Consider the following 17,365-nt stretch of genomic DNA (forward strand, 5'->3'; position numbering starts at 1 on the left):
GAATCAAGCACGTAACGAACTACCAAAGCATCTGCCTAGGCCAAGCCTGCAATTATCTGAAAACTCGGAAGCTCTCTCTCTTTCTCTCCGGAAAGACAAGCGTTGAGAGAGCTGTTCAAATCATTATGACCATAGCTTCGGGTTTGTCGCCTGAACGAGAAACTGCTATGCCGAAATGAATGCCAACAACAAGTTTGGCGGACTATTCATAAAAGTGTCAAACACTTTGCCAATACTACTCGTCTTCTTTGGTTCCGTCATTCCGCCCCGAGGCTGCATTTCATGTCTTGAACAGGGCGGTAGCACTCGAGGAGGCTTCTTGAATGGAAGAGATTGCTCCCTTCACAGCTAGCCCTGAAGAGGCATATTCCACTTCTGAATTAAATGTCTCGAGCGTCATCTTCTTCGTCTTCCAACGGGTTGATCGTCGTGCCTAAGCTTCGCTTCCAGTGAATGACTGCCTTCCTCCCGGTTGGCTTGGACTTGTGCCTACCTTCACTTTCGTGCTACGTACTCGTACCTCCGGCCTTCTCCTCGTTCGGGAATCAAAGCAGAGGAGCACCGCTCGAAGCCCTCGAAGCCTCCAAAGGCAGCGAAATGTCTGGCTGACTGACTGACTGATGGACGGTAAAGCACCTGAAAGCTGCTGTGTGGATGGTAATGCGAACGCGATGGAAGGTACTACTTCGTGGTTGAGCTATGGCAGAGGGAGCACCTGGCCAAAGTGCCCATGGAGGAGCTTTTGGAGGTGGTGGCAGAGGGAGTATGACAACAACGTGAAGGTAGCAGTTCCTACGTCCTATCCATAGCCCATACCTCTCCTCACGGTTACGTATGGAAGGAAAGACTCCAGTGCATAGTCGTGCCACAAAGACACACCAGCAGACCTGTGAATAGAGAGAGGACCGAGGAGGACCCCTCAATCCATTACAGTACAGAGCATGGATGGTGGTGGGTACTACTAGTCTACTACTCTACGCACACATGCGAGAACTACGAGGATGGAACACGTACAGAACGCCGCTTCTTCTCTGACTCAGTTGCTTATACACAAGAGAGACGAGAGCTTCATCGGGAATAGTCATCATAGCCCTCTCGATATGTAAAAAAATGTGAACAAAAGAACACCGAAAAGTGATTGAAGAAGACGAATACCTGACTGTCGGAAATTAATCAGTGTCTCAACAAAGTGTCGAAAGGTAAGCAAACTTTCCGGTCCACCCCCACGTGAGCGAGATACAAGGGGGAACTACAAAAGAAGAGAATGTAGCTCTTGCACTGACGAACTTTTTGGCATAACGAGGTACCGGGTTGTGGCGGGAAGTAGAACGCAACATTGATCTCATACGTTCATCTACCAGTACACGTCTCTTTGAGGGAAGATGGCTTGAAGCAAAATCGTGCTCTAATCCAAGTGGGCGAGGCTTCCTTCCTGTACATTCAGTAATGGCACAGTCTTTAGGTGCTTCAAAAACTATCCGATTAAGACTCCGCCTTCCCACGAGCCTATTTCGGGATGATTTGAGAGCGGGTGTGTGTGTGTGTGTGCGCCGAAGGATGGATGGCACATTGCTGCACACATGTTAATTTCTCAAGATTGATGGAGATTGGCATTTGTACATTAGGTGGGGAAATGGGCGATGTTTTCTTTCTTTCTTTTCTTTTCCACCGAACATCTACACGTACGAGCACATCGTACGAAGATCGATGCCAGCTGAGAGATGATCGAAATTGCAATTTTGAATATCATTTGCGTACATGCAAGACAGCCGCGAAGGCGGCAGATACTCCAACATCTTCATCCACTTGAACCTTGGCTCACAAAAACATCGATCTGGTGGATGCATATGAACAAGTGTTTCACAAAAACAAAACTCACTCCTGAATAAACCCTAGGTGTACCGGGGACAGACTAGTGGGACTGCAATCAGTACACATTCTGAACAAACGTAGATATAGAGCGCATGATTAAATGGAGTTAGAATGAAAAGTAGGTGAGAGGGGTGAGAAGGAAAGGATTCTCAACTGTCGTACACATGTTTGTGGATCCCTCCAATTTGACACATTTCTCCATGTTGATGTGTGTGAAGTATGCCCACAATACAATGTCACCTCGAGATAATACTTGGCAACCGGAACAAAAACGACAATAATATTTTGTTCGATCTTTTTGAGTCGAGACCACTCGCATTTGTTGACTTCATCGAGGACACAATGGAGACGATTCCTTGGGTCGGGCAATAGGCTGGTTGAGCGATATTTCGAAAATATCGTAATTTGAACCCTCGAGCATCGCTAGAATTTCCGTTTGGCCCCATAATGACGGTCTGTAATCATGAGAACAAATTATTTTTCCATCCATAAGGATTTGGCACATGTTCGTCAGGACTGGACGACTGAGATGATGATGATGATGATAGTAATACGAACGATGGCTCTAACTTGAACCTACCACCATCAATTTTTCCTCTTGAAGGTCAATAAAAAAATTCGAAACTCGTTCGCTTTAGCATTCCAAGAAGCCGAAGAACTTGTTTGAATTTTTAATTTGAAAAACGACGCCTAGATTGATGAGTATCTATGGAAGTGTAGCTCGCCTGTGAGAACCATTCATGGTTGAATTGCCAAAAAAAGTCTGTGAAGAGAGAGAGAGAGAGATATCTTCTTCATAAACAAGAGCCGCCGGCTGCATCCGTTGCAAAGCTGACTTTGGTTGCTTATCATTTGGTGAGGTAGAAGCTCGCGAGCTATACGTATCCACGCCTTCTCTGATGTCCATTGAGCGAAAAGGACTCACTTGCACTCATCCAAGATTCTAATTGTCCTATTCTTTCTCACGCAGGTTTCGAAGAACTCTCTGACTCATTCTACTCTCGAAAAGTATACAAACCAACACAGTTGAGCAAGCGCAATCAACCATCAAATATCGCCAATAAGTGACAAAGGTGTGACGTGGGCTGGTTCCAGTCTCTGTTCAAGTTTGGAGGACCATGATGACTAGGGTGATCTCCCTTCTCTTCGCATCATCTCCCGTTTATGATTTGTCGCTGAAGAAACGCTTGTCAGAGTGTGTGTGCCAGCAGCAATCATGTTAATTCCTTCCACGAGTTGCGTTTGAACAATGCTTTGAGAGAAAATTCCATTGTTCAAAGAGTTGTTTGGCATCTTTCACTTTCTCCCGTCTCGGCATTGCTTCTCCACTCACTCCTGGCGACCATTCCACCTCCTCCTCCTCCTTCTCCTATTCTCTTCCTCCTCCCACCAACCCTCCTCACGATCCCCATGAGAAAGAAACAAGAAAGATATGAGAAAAGAAACTGAAGAGCGACATCGGTACAGATCGCCAACTCGACTAGAGTCCGCACACACATATCCATCCATCCATTTGCCAACCAAGAAGTGGTAGCAGTTGACGTGAATTGGCCGGCGAAGACGGAGACGCTCACCGCGAAAGAGGCAGCAGACAACTTAACGAGCTGAGAGGGGCCAAAATCGTGAAGAGTGAACGAACTAAAAGCTTGTTCGGAGCTCTTCAGGGAAATCGAGCTCTTTAGCAAAATCCTCGTCTATTCCACCCCACGCTCCAGCCAAGCAACCACCATCTCAAATGACGACGAGCTGACGAGTCTTCTTGGACAACACATTTGTGGGCCAATATCTCTCTCTCCCCTGAGCAACATATGATTAGTGTTTCGTGAACGTGGAGCCACTACAGATAAATGCAACTTTTGTTTGTCCCTAAAGGGGAGCAGAAGTCGACAGAGAGCGAATAAATGGACTGAAGTGCTAGATAGTGGAAGGTGAACTCAGCCACAGAGGACCACCTCATATGCAGTTTTTGTGTTCGTCGTTCAAAACCCCACTACATGTCCATCGAAGAAGAGCTGGGACCTCAAGACGGAACACACAAAGGGTAGCCTTATCAGCTAATGCTCACTTAAGCCCATTATTAGTTGGTGAGGGAGGGAACATATTCAAATTGAGTTTGACGACCAAAGAGGGAGGGCGACGGGGACGAGGAAGACCTCGTTTCCATGGAATGAATTGATTGAACCTGACGAGAAGAAAAACCGAGGCTGAAAAGCCGAGAGTAAATGACTAGCATGCAAAAGCTAGCCCCCACACAATTGGCGCTCCTGCAAAGGAGGAGGAGGAGGCCTTCAGCCTCAACTTCGAGGACGACCTTCCTCTTGGCAGTGATTGCTTTCATAGCCCTCTTATTAGGGGAGAATTTTCAATTTGGTTGCTGCGGTTACACCACCAGTCGGATTTATATCGAACCCGATGGGGGCTATTCTGGCATAGCCATTCGCATTCAAGACTCCGTTCCCGAGGAGAGGTGTGCAGAAGTCCTCAGAAACTTGAAGGTAAGACAACGAGTGGTTGGTTGATCTTAAGATATGCCAAACCATTTCCAACGCCCATATGTCGGTTCTTTTTCATTCAGGTTGTGCTCTCAAGTGCGTCCAAACGGCTTCATCAAGCCTTGGACGAGCGAGCCTATTTCAAAGATATCACGGTCATTGTGCCAAGAAATTGGCGTGACTCCACATGTCAGACCCCAATTGCGGCACCAATGGGTGGATCCACATTTGTGGTAAGTACCAAAGTATACCGTCAGATGGTTGTGCACCATCAGAACCCAACAAAGACACATCATGGTTAACGTGTGTCTAACTCGGTTTTGAATTGCAGGATCCAGACATTCTTGTGGGCAAGGATGACCCTATTCATGGTCACAGCATATTCACTCAACAGAGTCGGAGTTGTGGCCAACGAGGCGACTTCATGTTCGTGCCTTACCTGTTCCTCACCAGTCTCAATGACACTTGGAGCACATGGGGTGATCCAGGCAAGACTTTTGTTCACGAGTGGAGTAAACTTCGTTATGGGGTATTCGATGAATATGGTTTTGTCGACGACCCACTTTACCCTAACTACTATAAGGTGCAAGGGGCTATTATTCCAACTGGAACTAGCAATGTTCCCGTCAGTGGGTCGTGGAGAGACCCATCAGGAGCAGAGGGTTGCGACCCCACCACAAAATCGTGCTTCTTCCAACCCGACCTAGGGGCGAACGATCAAGTGACATGTTCCCTAGGGACCTATCCATTCCTCCCTAAGGTGTCAAGGTATTGCACCGTCAAGGAGGCATTAAGTGGTTCGCATGGCACACTCCCACCCACCAAACATAACGCCTTGTGTCAGGGACGAAGTGCTTTGGATGTGATTTACCAGAACGATGACTTTTATAACAAGGACTTGGGCCGAAATGGGGGTGGTGGGGGGCCAAAAATCCCCGAGCCTAAATTCACAGTAGTGAGAGACCCTCAAACGAGCTACGTGTTGTTGATGGATGCCTCGTCATCCATGATTCATAACGATGTGTGGCGGTGGGTGAGCAAAGCCGCTCAGAAATTCATTCGCTATGATCTCAATCGTGGAGCTCGGATGGCTCTAGTCAGCTTTAGTGATAGTGCTGTGGTGGCCCATCCTATGATCACTCTGGAGGATGACAAATCTCGACGTCGACTCTCGGACACCATTCCTGACAAGTACAAAGTCCAGCGAAATTCCGACAAGCGTTGCGTGATTTGTGGTATTCAAACAGCTTTACGCTCAGTGCTAAGAGGTTCAGAAGCCGGTGCTCATATCATCCTCGTTTCCAAGGGAGATAATCTCACTCTTAGCCTCACCGATGAGAATACGATCCTCGAACATGCTCGCACTTACAACATCAAATTCTCTAATATTCTCGTCCCGGGGCGCCATCCCGCTCTCTCGTTCTACGATCTGGCCTCCAAGACCTCAGGGGGAAAGGCTTTTGTGTTTCCAAGCCCTGAAAGGCGGGATGCCGGGGCCAGATTCTATGCTCAACTGATCAGCGCTTTCCAAGAGGTCCTTCGATTGGACTCGGAATCACCGTCGGAAATTCCCGTTAGAGTCCATACCGAATTGGCGTTTCGAACGAATCCCCTGCTAACAAGGGGGAAGTTTACCATTGACACAACATTGGGACGATCCTCTCAATTTGGAATCTTGGTCAACGACGCGGACGATCATTTCATGAAGTCTGTCACATTTTTCGACAAAGAAGGGCAAACATTTGGCCCGTACAATAGCTTCTCCAGTGATTTCAACGTCATCAACTTGAAAACAATCAATTTTCCCCATGACACAACAAGTCCTCCATTTGACGACGTAAGTAACAGATTAATTCCGAGCTCGAGCTAGCCACCGTACAATACTTGTACTCAGTAGGCACGTCATTCATTTTGCCAACGGCTTCGCCAGAATGGTACACAATCAGGTTCAAAAGGCCACACCATCTGTTTCGTCTTACCTGATAGCTAGGAGCACTTTCCCCCCCCTTCTCTTCTTGAAATTTACATTTTAAAAGAACCAGCCATAAGTAATGGCTCATTGAACTGAAATATTGCCAATTCACTGAGTTTGCATTCAGGCAAAAAAGGAACAGATTGCCCTGGTGAATGAATTTTGCAAATAACGTTGAAAATTTCACCTTTCATCACTCTCTTCTCTCCCCTTCTGTCTCTCCTCTAGCCCGCTCATCTTGGGATGACTTGGCAATACACGCTTGAATGGTATCCTGGAGGAGATACGAGCCAAGAAAATGTCATCCTTGTCGAATCCAAGCCCAGAAGCCTGGGATCGTTTGGCCTCATTGACATCAAAATGTGGACCAACAGCGACTCGGCTAGTGATCTCGTCACCTACAACCACCCGCTCACCATGTACGTCCAAGTGAGACGTGGAGACAGTCCCGTCCTTCAAGCCAATGTCTTGGTTGATGTGTATATGGATACGGAAAATGGGACCCAGATCGAAGTGAGCCGGGGCATTCGCCTCTTCGATAGCGGTAATGGAGGTGAGTAATCCAATCTAAAAGCACTTTGAAGAATTAGTAGTCATTGTAGTAATGTTAACAACGCTTTTATTGCAGACCCTGATCTGGTTGGCGGCGATGGAATCTACAGTCGATACTTAACGACTTATGAGACCAAAGGTCGCTATTACTTCGTCATCAATGCGGATGACAATGAGAATCGAGCCTACACGATTCAAAGAAGGCGAGAAAAACGTGCCATGACGATGAAACCGCCCAATCTTCTGTATCCAGTGTGTTGTGGGAGTCAAATCAGTGTCCCAGACGGATCCCAAATGAGAACCGGCTCGTTCAAAAGACAAGAAAGTGGCCCAGTTCTTCACCTCATCTCGGTTCCAGATAAAGCCAGTGACAAAATGCCTCCCTCGAGAATCGTGAATCTTCGCCTGAACATCATTGAGGACGAGCGCAAAGTCACCGCTTTGTGGACCGCTCCTGGAGACGACTTCGACTCGGGCTCTGTCCAGAGATACAAACTCATGTTCAGCGAAAACGTGGAAGATCTCATCGATCCCGAACGACAAGCCACGATTATTCACTCTGTGGATGGACGCGAGGACGAAAGTGGAACGTCGCAACAATATCGCTTCACTTTTGACCATTTTGATGTGGACTACCACGTGGCCATGTTTGCCATTGATGACATGGGCAATCAAGGCAATATCTCAAACATTGCTCAGATTCACATGCCCAAACCAGAATCGTACATCGAGGACAGTCAGAACGCTCCGATTCAAACCGACAACGAAGAGACCGACTGGTCCCTGATAGGAATCATCATCGGTGTGGTCCTGACTTTGCTGATTCTTCTAATAGTGGGATGCTATCTGTATTTCCTCATGGCTCACCGAAGAAGTCACTACGGAGCCAAGGCGGGCAAATCCAAATCGAGTGGTGTCAATGCTAACATGAGGCATCCAGATGTATCGGACTCGGGTAGCACCGAGTCCGAGTCTAAGAATACGAGTTCCCATCATCTTGTTCCTCAAATCAATACGATCAGCAATGCTTACAAGAAGCAACTCCAAGTGTTGGAGAGCAATGGCCCCGCCAAGAAGGACAGTGCGGCTGAGATCACACCCACATATTGGAGTGCGTCGCAGCTCCTCAAGGAGCACGAGGAGAGACAACGTCGCGAGTCCACTCTTAATCGAGATGGTTCCACCCTATATTCTCATCCCATTCCTGAATTGAACGAGTCCATGGACGCGACCTATCAAGAGGATCCGTATGGAACTCATGCTCAAAACGGATACTACAATGCCGCCATGGATCCGGGCATATATCACCCTGGTTATTCAACCAACCAAAGATTGAGCACGAGCGACTCCGTTCAAGGCTATCCACCCCTATTGCCTCTCTACGGAGATGGCAAAGAGAATGGAGCCAATGGTAATCCAGAAGGGATCTACTACGGTCACAATAATAACCAGCAACAACAGCAACAACAGCAGCAGCAGCAGCAGCATCAGCTCCACCAGTCAAATATGAACCATGCTCTTTTGCCCAGAGCGAGTGATCCAGAATCGAACACAGTGGGTTTCAGCCATCACAGTCGACAAGGATCTCTATTGTCAGTGAGTAGTGGGCGCCCAGGTTCGACCCTCTCCAAGGCTCGAAACATAACTCAAGTCTAGTTAACAGCATTAGCTTTAACCATCTCTCGAACATGCAAAAATCGTGAGTGTTCATTTTCATTCGTTCACTCGCTTGTTGGTTCGTTCAAACGCTCCTGCCTGGTGATATAATGAGTCCTGTGGAAAGGGACTCTTCCTTTTTTCCTTTTATCTCCGCTTGTTACCAAAGATTTTTCGATCATTGTCTTCTTTTGGGAGGCCTACCCACCTAGACAGGGCCGTATGCATCATGTGTGATGGTATTCACGTTTAAAAACTGCAAACTCTCGCAGCACGCAAAATGTAGATTTTTTAGCCAGATATGTCAAATGTGAACTTCATCTTCCATCATTTTGTACACAATGGCCGCCCCAACAAGGCTTCTTCTTCTTCTACTTCCCCATAAGAAATCTGAGCTTCTAAAGAAACCTGTCAAAGGCCAATTATTGCGTGCTACTACTGCTGCCGCTACATTGTACTACATACTTCATTGCATCAGTCTCGCTTGAAAGAGATCCTCTTCAAAAATGCAAACTACGCCTACAAGCTTTAACTCGTGAGTGTTCTTTTTGTCTTTTTTTTAATTGCATCAAATCTTCATTCTTACATTGTTGTTCAACTTTCAGGGTCTATTAGATTGTACAGAAGTAGGTAATATGCTTAGAAAGTACTTTTTAACTAACATGTGCTAGTCCAATCTCTCACTCAATGACGACACTTCTTTCTCTGAGGCCTCACGTTCGTCTCGAATTTTGGGATCGATCGTGAGTTGTTAAACCAAGTTTCTCAAACTGCCTAATCTCAAACGATTCTCTATCTCCCAATTCCCCCTAATCTCGTTCTCTTCTGCCTGATTTGATTCAGAACCAACTCTCTTTCTTGGTTTAACATTTCCTTGGAGGCGCATTCAAAGAAGCAGTGAGAATGGATGATCGAAAGAACGAGAGAGAAAGATAATAATGGCAATAAATTGGGGGGAAAATACGGTGAAGCCTCTCAAACGAACGCATAAACGAGGAGTAGATCTCGCAGTAAAAACTTGATTTACACAACGCATGCGCTCGTTCATTGACAATGAATTCAAATGCATTAAAAATCTAGCAAACACCATCAAAATGGATAATAATGCGAAGAGGGCGAGAGTGGAGAGCAAAAAAATGGCCTCCACTTACGTGGGACATACCACACAGGGTTCTTGTTTCGTGTGGGATTTTGCAAGGATTCTTACAATAAGAACCCCGGTCTTCGTCAACAACTCCCCTTTTTCCCCAACTCTAATATACAATGTAATCCTTTGTGTTGTTCAAGATTGTCTAACGAATGACGATTGTGCTGTCATTTGTGTATCTCAATAACGATAAATATGTAATGGCTGTGACGAATAAAAAATGACTCGATTTTCATATTTGCTCTGGCGTGCCAGGCTCATTAGTCAATTTGGAGAGGAAAAACTTTCGAAAACATACCCTTGAAATACGGGAACATCCGGCCATCAAAATCTCAAATCTTCAAGGCCATTGCCCCATCCAATTGTCAGCGAGCCATGAAACATTGACTTGGCATTAGCTAATGATGGGTTCATCGTTTACTAAGTGTGGGGACAGCTTGAACAATTCATTGCACACTACGGTACTTAGAACAGATCAGAGGGACCTCCTCCCCTACCTCGTATCTAAGTATTTGAGTAACAAGAGCCCATGGCACCCCCAAACAGTGGACACCAAAGAGGTTCGTAAAGTACGTCAAGTGCAGGCTCTACAGTCTACACCCACTCTTTCTGAATTGGAAAAATCAAGGGTTTCGGTGTCTTCGTCCCAGGAAGCGCCCAACCATTAAGCTCATTTCACCCAAAATGTGAGATTTCCTCGAAAGAGCAGGATTCTCGTCAACCATTCATGCACACCACGAATCTTGGACTGGCAATCCCATTACTCTGTCCATATAGAGGATGGATTTCAATCATCAAACAAGCGCGATAAGAGTGGACACAAACCTGCTCCGTCGATGTTGAATGAGTTTGAACGGTCTCTGTTCGCTGAGGGGAGCTTACTTTAATGACTTCCTGTGGTCTTTGGACTAAACTTGGAAGGGCCACCATGTTCGTAAGGGCTTCCTTCGCCCTACATATAACAGTCTGTGAAGGAGTACTGTATAGTGTGCAACAATCAAGCGACAAGGTGGAGGAGAAGAGGGCTCTCGAGAATCTAACAGAGTGGCTTACACATCTAACCGCTCATACACCATGTTGCTTTGGTCACGGACGATATCACCGAGGAAGAAAGACAGGCTGGAAGAGCAGAGCGGTGAGTCCAGCGTTTTTCCTTCATCCTTGAGTGAATTTGATCGCTTGGCCATTAATATTTTGACTCAAGGGATCTTCACTCGACGTTTTGTACAATAATGAATTCTCCACAGCTCGAGCTACAATACGGCATGGAGATTTTCCAAGTAAGCAATGCAAAAAGGGTCCTAGAGTACCACGTCTTTGTCTATTTGTCATGGTAATGCCAAATTTGCAATTCATATCCTCGTGAGTTTAGACGGAAAGGAAAACTGAATCAGCTTTATGAGGCAATGGCAAATTAGGGAGCAATTACTCTCAGGTTTAGGCTCTGGCAAAAAAAAATCGAGGTGGTTTCTTTCTGAACTCGACCAAGGAGTAAAAAAACCGCGGAGGGCGAACTCGAGGACAAAACTGAGAAGTTCTATATCACCACCAACCCGATCATCTGCTCGGGCACGTTGATTCGTAGCTGGGTCGTAGTGAAGAAATTATAAGCCCATCATGGGGTTATTTGCCTATTTCTCAAACTGGGAGAAACCCGAGAAAGTGCACGAGAACATTGAACTAATGCCCCTTTTATGTTCTGCTCATGACATGCCTATTTCCACATGAACTCTATGGCAAAAGAAGATTTATGCACCGAGCATCTGGCAGCAAGTGCTTAGGGGTTCATTGGTTCATTGCCAGTTGGCTGACTGACTGACTGGCTAGTCGGGGCTCCAACCACTTTTAATGGTATGTATATACATGGCGTTGAACTGGAGTGCATAGATCACTCGACCCATCCAATGTGCCTTCTTCGTCTGAGAAAAGAATTTAATCTTATCTCGTCTCAGTTTGTCCCTCTTCCTCGCTCGTGAAATATCGAACTTGGTCGCCAAGAGCCCCTTTGAGCTTTGACGGACTCAACTGCTGAACCAACCTCACGAGTCTCAGACGGATCAACGATTGGACTCGCACGCTCATATATTTCAAAATCTCATTCCACCGCAATCCATACCTGATGCTGGGATGTTGGTGAAGATGAAGAAGAACAAGAACAGGAATACGACGGCGGCGGGGTCTAAAAATTCCTTCCAATCATCGTGATCCTCCTCACACCGGTGCAATTCGACCCAAAAGCAGGCATGCGTGTGCACTTTGCGCATCCATCCCCCCTTCTGCGTCTCCTTCGTCTTGGGCCATTCTTCAATTCACCTTGATTCTCCTCGGGGTCTTTGGAGCAACGAAACCCGCTTTTTCTGGCCCCCCCCTTGTGAGAACGAATGGGCGAAGGAAGAAGCTTCGCTCGAAGAAGGACCACGTTGTGTGTGCGCTCGCACCACCCTCATCTGATTCTCCCGCTTTGGTGTGATGGGATCATTCAGGTTCTCCTGTCAAGATAACAACGCACTCAAGAATTTCAAGACCGTTGGTAGAATATGGGGGAACAACCAGCCAGACACACGGCCAGAAGGGACCTCGTCTTCTTAGCTTCTACTACCACAGCACAGTATGAAACGTACGTACGTACGTACGTACGTGGATGGAGGGATGGAGGGGTGGATGATGGGAAAAGAACAGGAAAGAGACCACTACTGCTAACACTCTACTACTACTACTACTACTACAACTACAACAACTACAACAACAACCACCACCACTACTACTAACTGACTTTGTTACTTAGGTGCGAGAGAGTTAGTTGAGCAACGAGCAGGCCCTCCGGACTGGAGTATTTTTCCAACTGAGAAAGAGAGCACTTGTTGTCTTCATACATTAGTTTTTTAGTCTTGTCTGAGAGTGCCTCGAAGCAAGTGTTCGAAGTGTGTGGTGAGCCATGTATTTAGAATGGAATTGCCACTCCAGCCAATTGGTCAAATCTATTTCGCAACTTTGGGAGCGTGGAACCCTCTGGGACGTCACATTGACCGCCGAAGGCAAGCAATTAAAGGCACACCGACTGATTCTCTCAGCAGCGTCGGATTATTTTCAGGTAACAAAGACATAAATGAAAAAAAAACAATGCCTCCAAAGCTTGTCCGTATTCGCCATTTATCCATAAAACACGCAATGAATTTCAGGAAATGTTGACGGAAGACATGGAGCGGCTGCCAATTATTTATATGCGTGACGTGTCGTTTCACCAGTTGCAATGCATCATCGAATTCATTTACTCCGGGAAGACGGAAGTAGCCAACGGTCAATTGTCAGAATTTCTTGACCTCGCCCACAGCTTAAAGTTGAAGGGTTTCGACGAGCATTGCGCTTTTGAAAGTACCAAGAGTCAACCACAGAGCTCGTTGTCTGGGGACAACATGGGCACTCCCACGAAGCCCAAGGCCAAACGGAGAACCTTGTTCAAGGAGAATGAAAACCCAAACGAAAACAGCCCCATGAAACATACATTGAGTGAACCCGTTCACACCATTGAACCGGACAACGTAATCGCCCAGAAGAAGCGAAAGACGTCCAGCCTGGATTTGCTCTCCCCGAGTAGTAAATCTAGAGACGTGTTATCGACCAAAGTAATTCAAGAGTTCGTCTCAACCTCTCCCACACCCCTTTCTCCTCTGGTGCTGCCACCTCTTTGGTCAGCTGCCCCATCTTCGTCGCCCTGCAAAAACGGGCGTTCCAAATGGGACCAAACTAACACCTTCTTCGACTCTACCTCTGAAGAAGTGATCAAACAAGATCCAGATGATTCAAACATTTTCAAGAAACCGTTTACCCCTCCCCCGTTGGGAGCCGTACCAAAACATGCCAACACCCTTTCATGTCCGGTTGAATCACCAGGGAGAAAAGAGGAAGGGTCATCGAACGATACTTTGCCTAATGCAACAAACCAATCAGAGCCCAGTAGTAATCTCAGTTTTGATTCGACGATGCCAATGTTGGATCCAAAGGAATTGGCGGCGAAAGGGGCAACACTTCTACATCATTTAGCAGTGTGGATGATCGAGGAGAAGAAAATCAAAGAGGAACAAGACCGACACACTGCTTCCTTGGCCGCCCAGAGAGCTCAAACAGGATCCTTTCATCTTTCATTGACGAGACGGCAAAGGCCATTAAGCGGCGAGGAAAGACCCGACTCCGGGTTAGATTCGAAAGATGAGGGCCGAGATGAAACAGGATCCACAACAACCACTATAAAGGAAGTCAGTGGAGGATCGTCTCCTGAAGTGGGCGAGATTAGCCGTCAAGCTCTCATCCGGCAACCTGTTTTAAGGAAACGTCGCCTCGCTCATCAATCTCAGTAATGCGGACCTAATTCAGAATTGATTCGTCTTCCAGATTAAATTTGATTACATTTCATTGCGAGTATCTATTGGGGAGGTTAGTTTTACTGCTTTGAAGCATTTTTTATTCTTATTATCTTAACATTTCGTCCTCTTTGTTGTTAGAAGAAAGGGAGACATCGTCTGGCTATGGGAGGAAGACGACAATTGCCATGGATGTGAATGATGGTATTGATTGTGATGATGATGATCCGCTTATGAGGATGACACTGGAGGGATGTGGAGTTGCTCTGTAACTCCTTTGACCTTGTCGGTCAATGAAATATGTAGGGTCCCATCGCGGTAAAAGTGTGCAGAGAGATTGATGCGTGATTCCTCTGTTACCTCTGCCAATGTGAGCTGCATGCGAACAAAATGGAAACAATCATTGAGCAATCACAGAATCTTTGCCCGACTTCAAAGTACACGTTGTGTTTGCGACTCAAAAGCTTAGCTTACCTTGGCCAAACTGGCTCGACTTTTGGCCATATCCGCAAAGAATTCCACCACTAAAGTGGAATTCGTCCCGGGATCCAAAAGGGCCGATTTTTTTACCGGGATTGGACAAGACTTTGGAATTAAAACTTGGACGGCATCTTCGTCGTTGATTTTATACAAAAGGTTAGCACTAAGGGCTGGAAATAAAAACAGCATTAATTATAGCCCTCGGATCTCTTGAGTAATATGAACCAAAATCGTACCTTTTAATTGGCATCTAGTTTGCGTGACGTAATCCCGCTCTTGGACCAAGCTTGACTGAACAGCGGCTCCAAAAGAGAACACCTCATCACAATTGATACTGGCGAGCACTTGACAATTTGGTAGGAAGTCTTTGACGGCTTTTTGAATCTTGGGCACCCGGGCATTGCCCCCGCAGAGAATCAATTTCTGGAGCGAATCCCGATCCATGTTGCATTGAGTCAACACTTCTTGAATGGGAGCCAGTAATTCGGGCATCAAATCAGAGAGGCAATTTTCAAAACGAGCTCGAGCAATCTGAGCATTAAAGTCCATTCCTTCGTGCAGACTTTCGATATTGCAACCCGCAGTTTGCAGAGTAGACAACACGTGCTTCACGTTCTCGCCATGCGTCTTGAGTTTCTGAAGGGATCGTTTGTTCTCACGGGGGTCCATCTTGTATTTCCTACAAAAAAAAAAAAAAGAATCCAAACCGTTTGTGAACCTTTCTGGCCCAAATCGAAACACTTTGATCTTACCTTTTGAATTCGTCGGCCAAAAAATTGGACATGACCTCGGTCACCCGTTGCCCGCCCACCAAATCCTTGGTCACATGGCCTATAACGGACACAAATCCAGCATTGACGGCCAAAACGGTACACGAGGTCGACAATCCACCAGATCGGTACACGAGCGTAGTAAACGTTTCTTCCGCGTCCAGTTGGCCCAGATTGTAAGCCATGGCGGCTGCGGCCGGCTCCGAGATGATCTGCAGCACCTGAAAGCCGGCCTTTTCCGCACACATTTTAACCGTTTCGCGTTGCTCCGGGGTGTAGTCCCAGGGCACCGTGAGCACCGTCTTGACCTCATCCTCGGACGTGACATGGGTCAGGGCAATGTCTGAAATGGCCCATTTTTTATTTTAAAGTGTTTAAGTCGCTAAGCTTCTTTTTGTTTTAGTTTTAGTACACCAAATCATCCCTGTTAGTCTAGAGAGCACTTACGCTTTCGCTCGATCTACTTCATTTTGGAATCCAATTAAAAAATTATCTTGAGCTCATTTTGAGAACACTAATAACAAAATTAGGACAAATATGGTCTCAATTTGGGGCGTCCGCTAAGGATTATCAGGATCATTATTCAATGGTTGATTGTTGTTTCGAGAGTCTTTCTTTAAATGTCGGGAATGATCGTCTGTAACAACGCCCAGGTCAACAACCATGACTTTTTCGTTAGGCTGAAACGGGGGCAGTTGTGTCAAAACAATTTTCTCCCGGCCCAGCGATCGGAAGTACTTTCATCCATCGGTACACAGCGCAGATACTGCTTTCAGTTTTTAGTTCATTTCTGAAGGCGAGGCTGCCAACATCCTTCCAAAAAGTGTTCATATTTTGGAAAGCCATGACTTTTTGATTCTTCTTTTAGCTCAGGATTACTCATATCATTTCATACAATGAAATGCGTCTTTGGCATACTTACCGTGCATGTATTTTAAGATATGATAGAGCACCTCACGCGGAGCCACGCATTTGCTATTGGCGCCCTCGATCTCGACTTGATATTTAGCTTCCGCGCCTTCAATCAGCACTTTGGCCGTGGACACGCCCGAAACCGACGCCACGCTTTGGACCGACTAAAAAAGCCAACATGATTCATTATCAAGCTATCCAGAAGGCCCAGACCAAGCTTGAGGCGAGAACTTACGGGATCCGAAGTGGCGCGTCCCAACACACTTTTGTTGCCCCAAACCACGGCGCTTTTGGGGAATCTTTGAGCATGATGCTTGGCCGAGAGGCCCACGCCCACATCACCTCCTTCGTGCCAGCATACGGTACTGGGTGTGACACGATCACCTGAAGGATTGGCCACCACATCACAGCCTCGTCCACCCTAAAAATGGAGGAGGAGGAGGAGGAGGTCAGTGATTCGCCGAAGCTAACCAACCGAAGGCAAACCCAACCCAACTTACCCGGTAAACGCCTAAAGAGGTGGTCGTATTACCCACGTACAAACCGAAAGAAGTGGTGGTGCTGGTCATGATGAGAATCAAAGAGAAATTGAGCTACCCGAGAATCAACAGAATGGTCAAAACACTACGGAGCTCAAGAGCTAGATCCGAAGCTTCAGAACTTCAGAAGCATGGCAGGCTTTGCCAAAACAACGTGAGACTCAAACAGGGTGATCAGACACAGACAAACGGAAAAGTGCCACATTTCCCAGCTTAGATGGTCATATAGTTTGCACAACAAGTGGACCTCAAGTTAAATAGTTAAAGCCTATGGATGAATGACAAAAAGACTTAAATTTCAAAAAAAATCCATAACAATTACACATTTATCAGATTGGGACGATATTTTTTTTTATGGCTTTATCCTCTAGATGGAGCACATGAATACTTAAACATGGTTGAGCAAGAGCTGTCGTATCAATGTTTGGGGTGCCAGGGATATTCATCACATGCGTAATTTATCTGCTTGATGTCCAATCTGATCAGTGATCACTGCTGCAATGGACATCCAAAACTTTTGCGTCACGCTTGACGGCGATTTTGTTGATCAAAATCCGCAATTTGTCTATGAGCCTGGCATCAGCTAGCTGAAGCGGAAAACTGTCTCTTAGAGTC

The 17,365-nt window shown here is 46.3% G+C and overlaps 3 protein-coding genes across 4 annotated transcripts; 2 read left to right on the forward strand and 1 right to left on the reverse strand.

Moving 5' to 3' along the window:
- Window positions 1-579: 579 nt before the first annotated feature.
- On the forward strand, window positions 580-9,926 carry LOC131884705 (calcium-activated chloride channel regulator 4-like). The gene is made up of 6 exons (XM_059232559.1): window positions 580-1,199; window positions 2,843-4,367; window positions 4,448-4,597; window positions 4,696-6,201; window positions 6,565-6,889; window positions 6,965-9,926. Exons 2-6 carry the CDS (start codon window positions 4,095-4,097, stop codon window positions 8,542-8,544), a joined length of 3,834 nt encoding a protein of 1,277 aa, XP_059088542.1. The 5' UTR covers window positions 580-1,199; window positions 2,843-4,094; the 3' UTR covers window positions 8,545-9,926.
- Window positions 1,827-16,900, reverse strand: LOC131884706 (heat shock 70 kDa protein 14-B-like). Of its 2 annotated transcripts, none has more exons than XM_059232560.1 (7): window positions 16,712-16,900; window positions 16,447-16,632; window positions 16,222-16,375; window positions 15,282-15,642; window positions 14,766-15,208; window positions 14,524-14,699; window positions 1,827-2,327 (listed from the first exon to the last, which is right to left on the reverse strand). In XM_059232560.1, the coding sequence occupies exons 1-7, from the start codon at window positions 16,778-16,780 to the stop codon at window positions 2,109-2,111; spliced, it is 1,608 nt and encodes a 535-aa protein (XP_059088543.1). In that variant the 5' UTR covers window positions 16,781-16,900; the 3' UTR covers window positions 1,827-2,108. The 2 variants fall into 2 exon arrangements, with proteins under 2 accessions (XP_059088543.1, XP_059088544.1); XM_059232561.1 differs by lacking the exon at window positions 1,827-2,327 and adding an exon at window positions 14,113-14,424 and having other exon boundaries at window positions 16,712-16,899.
- Window positions 10,877-14,122, forward strand: LOC131884708 (modifier of mdg4-like). The gene is made up of 2 exons (XM_059232562.1): window positions 10,877-12,782; window positions 12,871-14,122. The coding sequence occupies exons 1-2, from the start codon at window positions 12,627-12,629 to the stop codon at window positions 14,044-14,046; spliced, it is 1,332 nt and encodes a 443-aa protein (XP_059088545.1). The 5' UTR covers window positions 10,877-12,626; the 3' UTR covers window positions 14,047-14,122.
- Window positions 16,901-17,365: the final 465 nt, after the last annotated feature.

This window comes from Tigriopus californicus, chromosome 8 (assembly GCF_007210705.1).
Source record: "Tigriopus californicus strain San Diego chromosome 8, Tcal_SD_v2.1, whole genome shotgun sequence".
Lineage (NCBI taxonomy): Eukaryota > Metazoa > Arthropoda > Copepoda > Harpacticoida > Harpacticidae > Tigriopus > Tigriopus californicus.

Excerpts from the sequence above, each read along its gene's own strand:
- LOC131884708 (XM_059232562.1), top strand. The coding sequence starts at position 12,627 with ATGTATTTAGAATGGAATTGCCACTCCAGCCAATTGGTCAAATCTATT. Across the intron at positions 12,783-12,870 it reads CAGCGTCGGATTATTTTCAG|GAAATGTTGACGGAAGACAT; the intron begins GTAACAAAGACA and ends AATGAATTTCAG.
- LOC131884705 (XM_059232559.1), top strand. The coding sequence starts at position 4,095 with ATGACTAGCATGCAAAAGCTAGCCCCCACACAATTGGCGCTCCTGCAA. Across the intron at positions 6,202-6,564 it reads CAAGTCCTCCATTTGACGAC|CCCGCTCATCTTGGGATGAC; the intron begins GTAAGTAACAGA and ends TCTCTCCTCTAG. Across the intron at positions 6,890-6,964 it reads CTTCGATAGCGGTAATGGAG|ACCCTGATCTGGTTGGCGGC; the intron begins GTGAGTAATCCA and ends CTTTTATTGCAG.
- LOC131884706 (XM_059232560.1), bottom strand. The coding sequence starts at position 16,780 with ATGACCAGCACCACCACTTCTTTCGGTTTGTACGTGGGTAATACGACC. Across the intron at positions 16,633-16,711 it reads CCTCTTTAGGCGTTTACCGG|GGTGGACGAGGCTGTGATGT; the intron begins GTAAGTTGGGTT and ends CTCCATTTTTAG. Across the intron at positions 2,328-14,523 it reads GTCGAGCCAGTTTGGCCAAG|ACCGTCATTATGGGGCCAAA; the intron begins GTAAGCTAAGCT and ends TCATGATTACAG.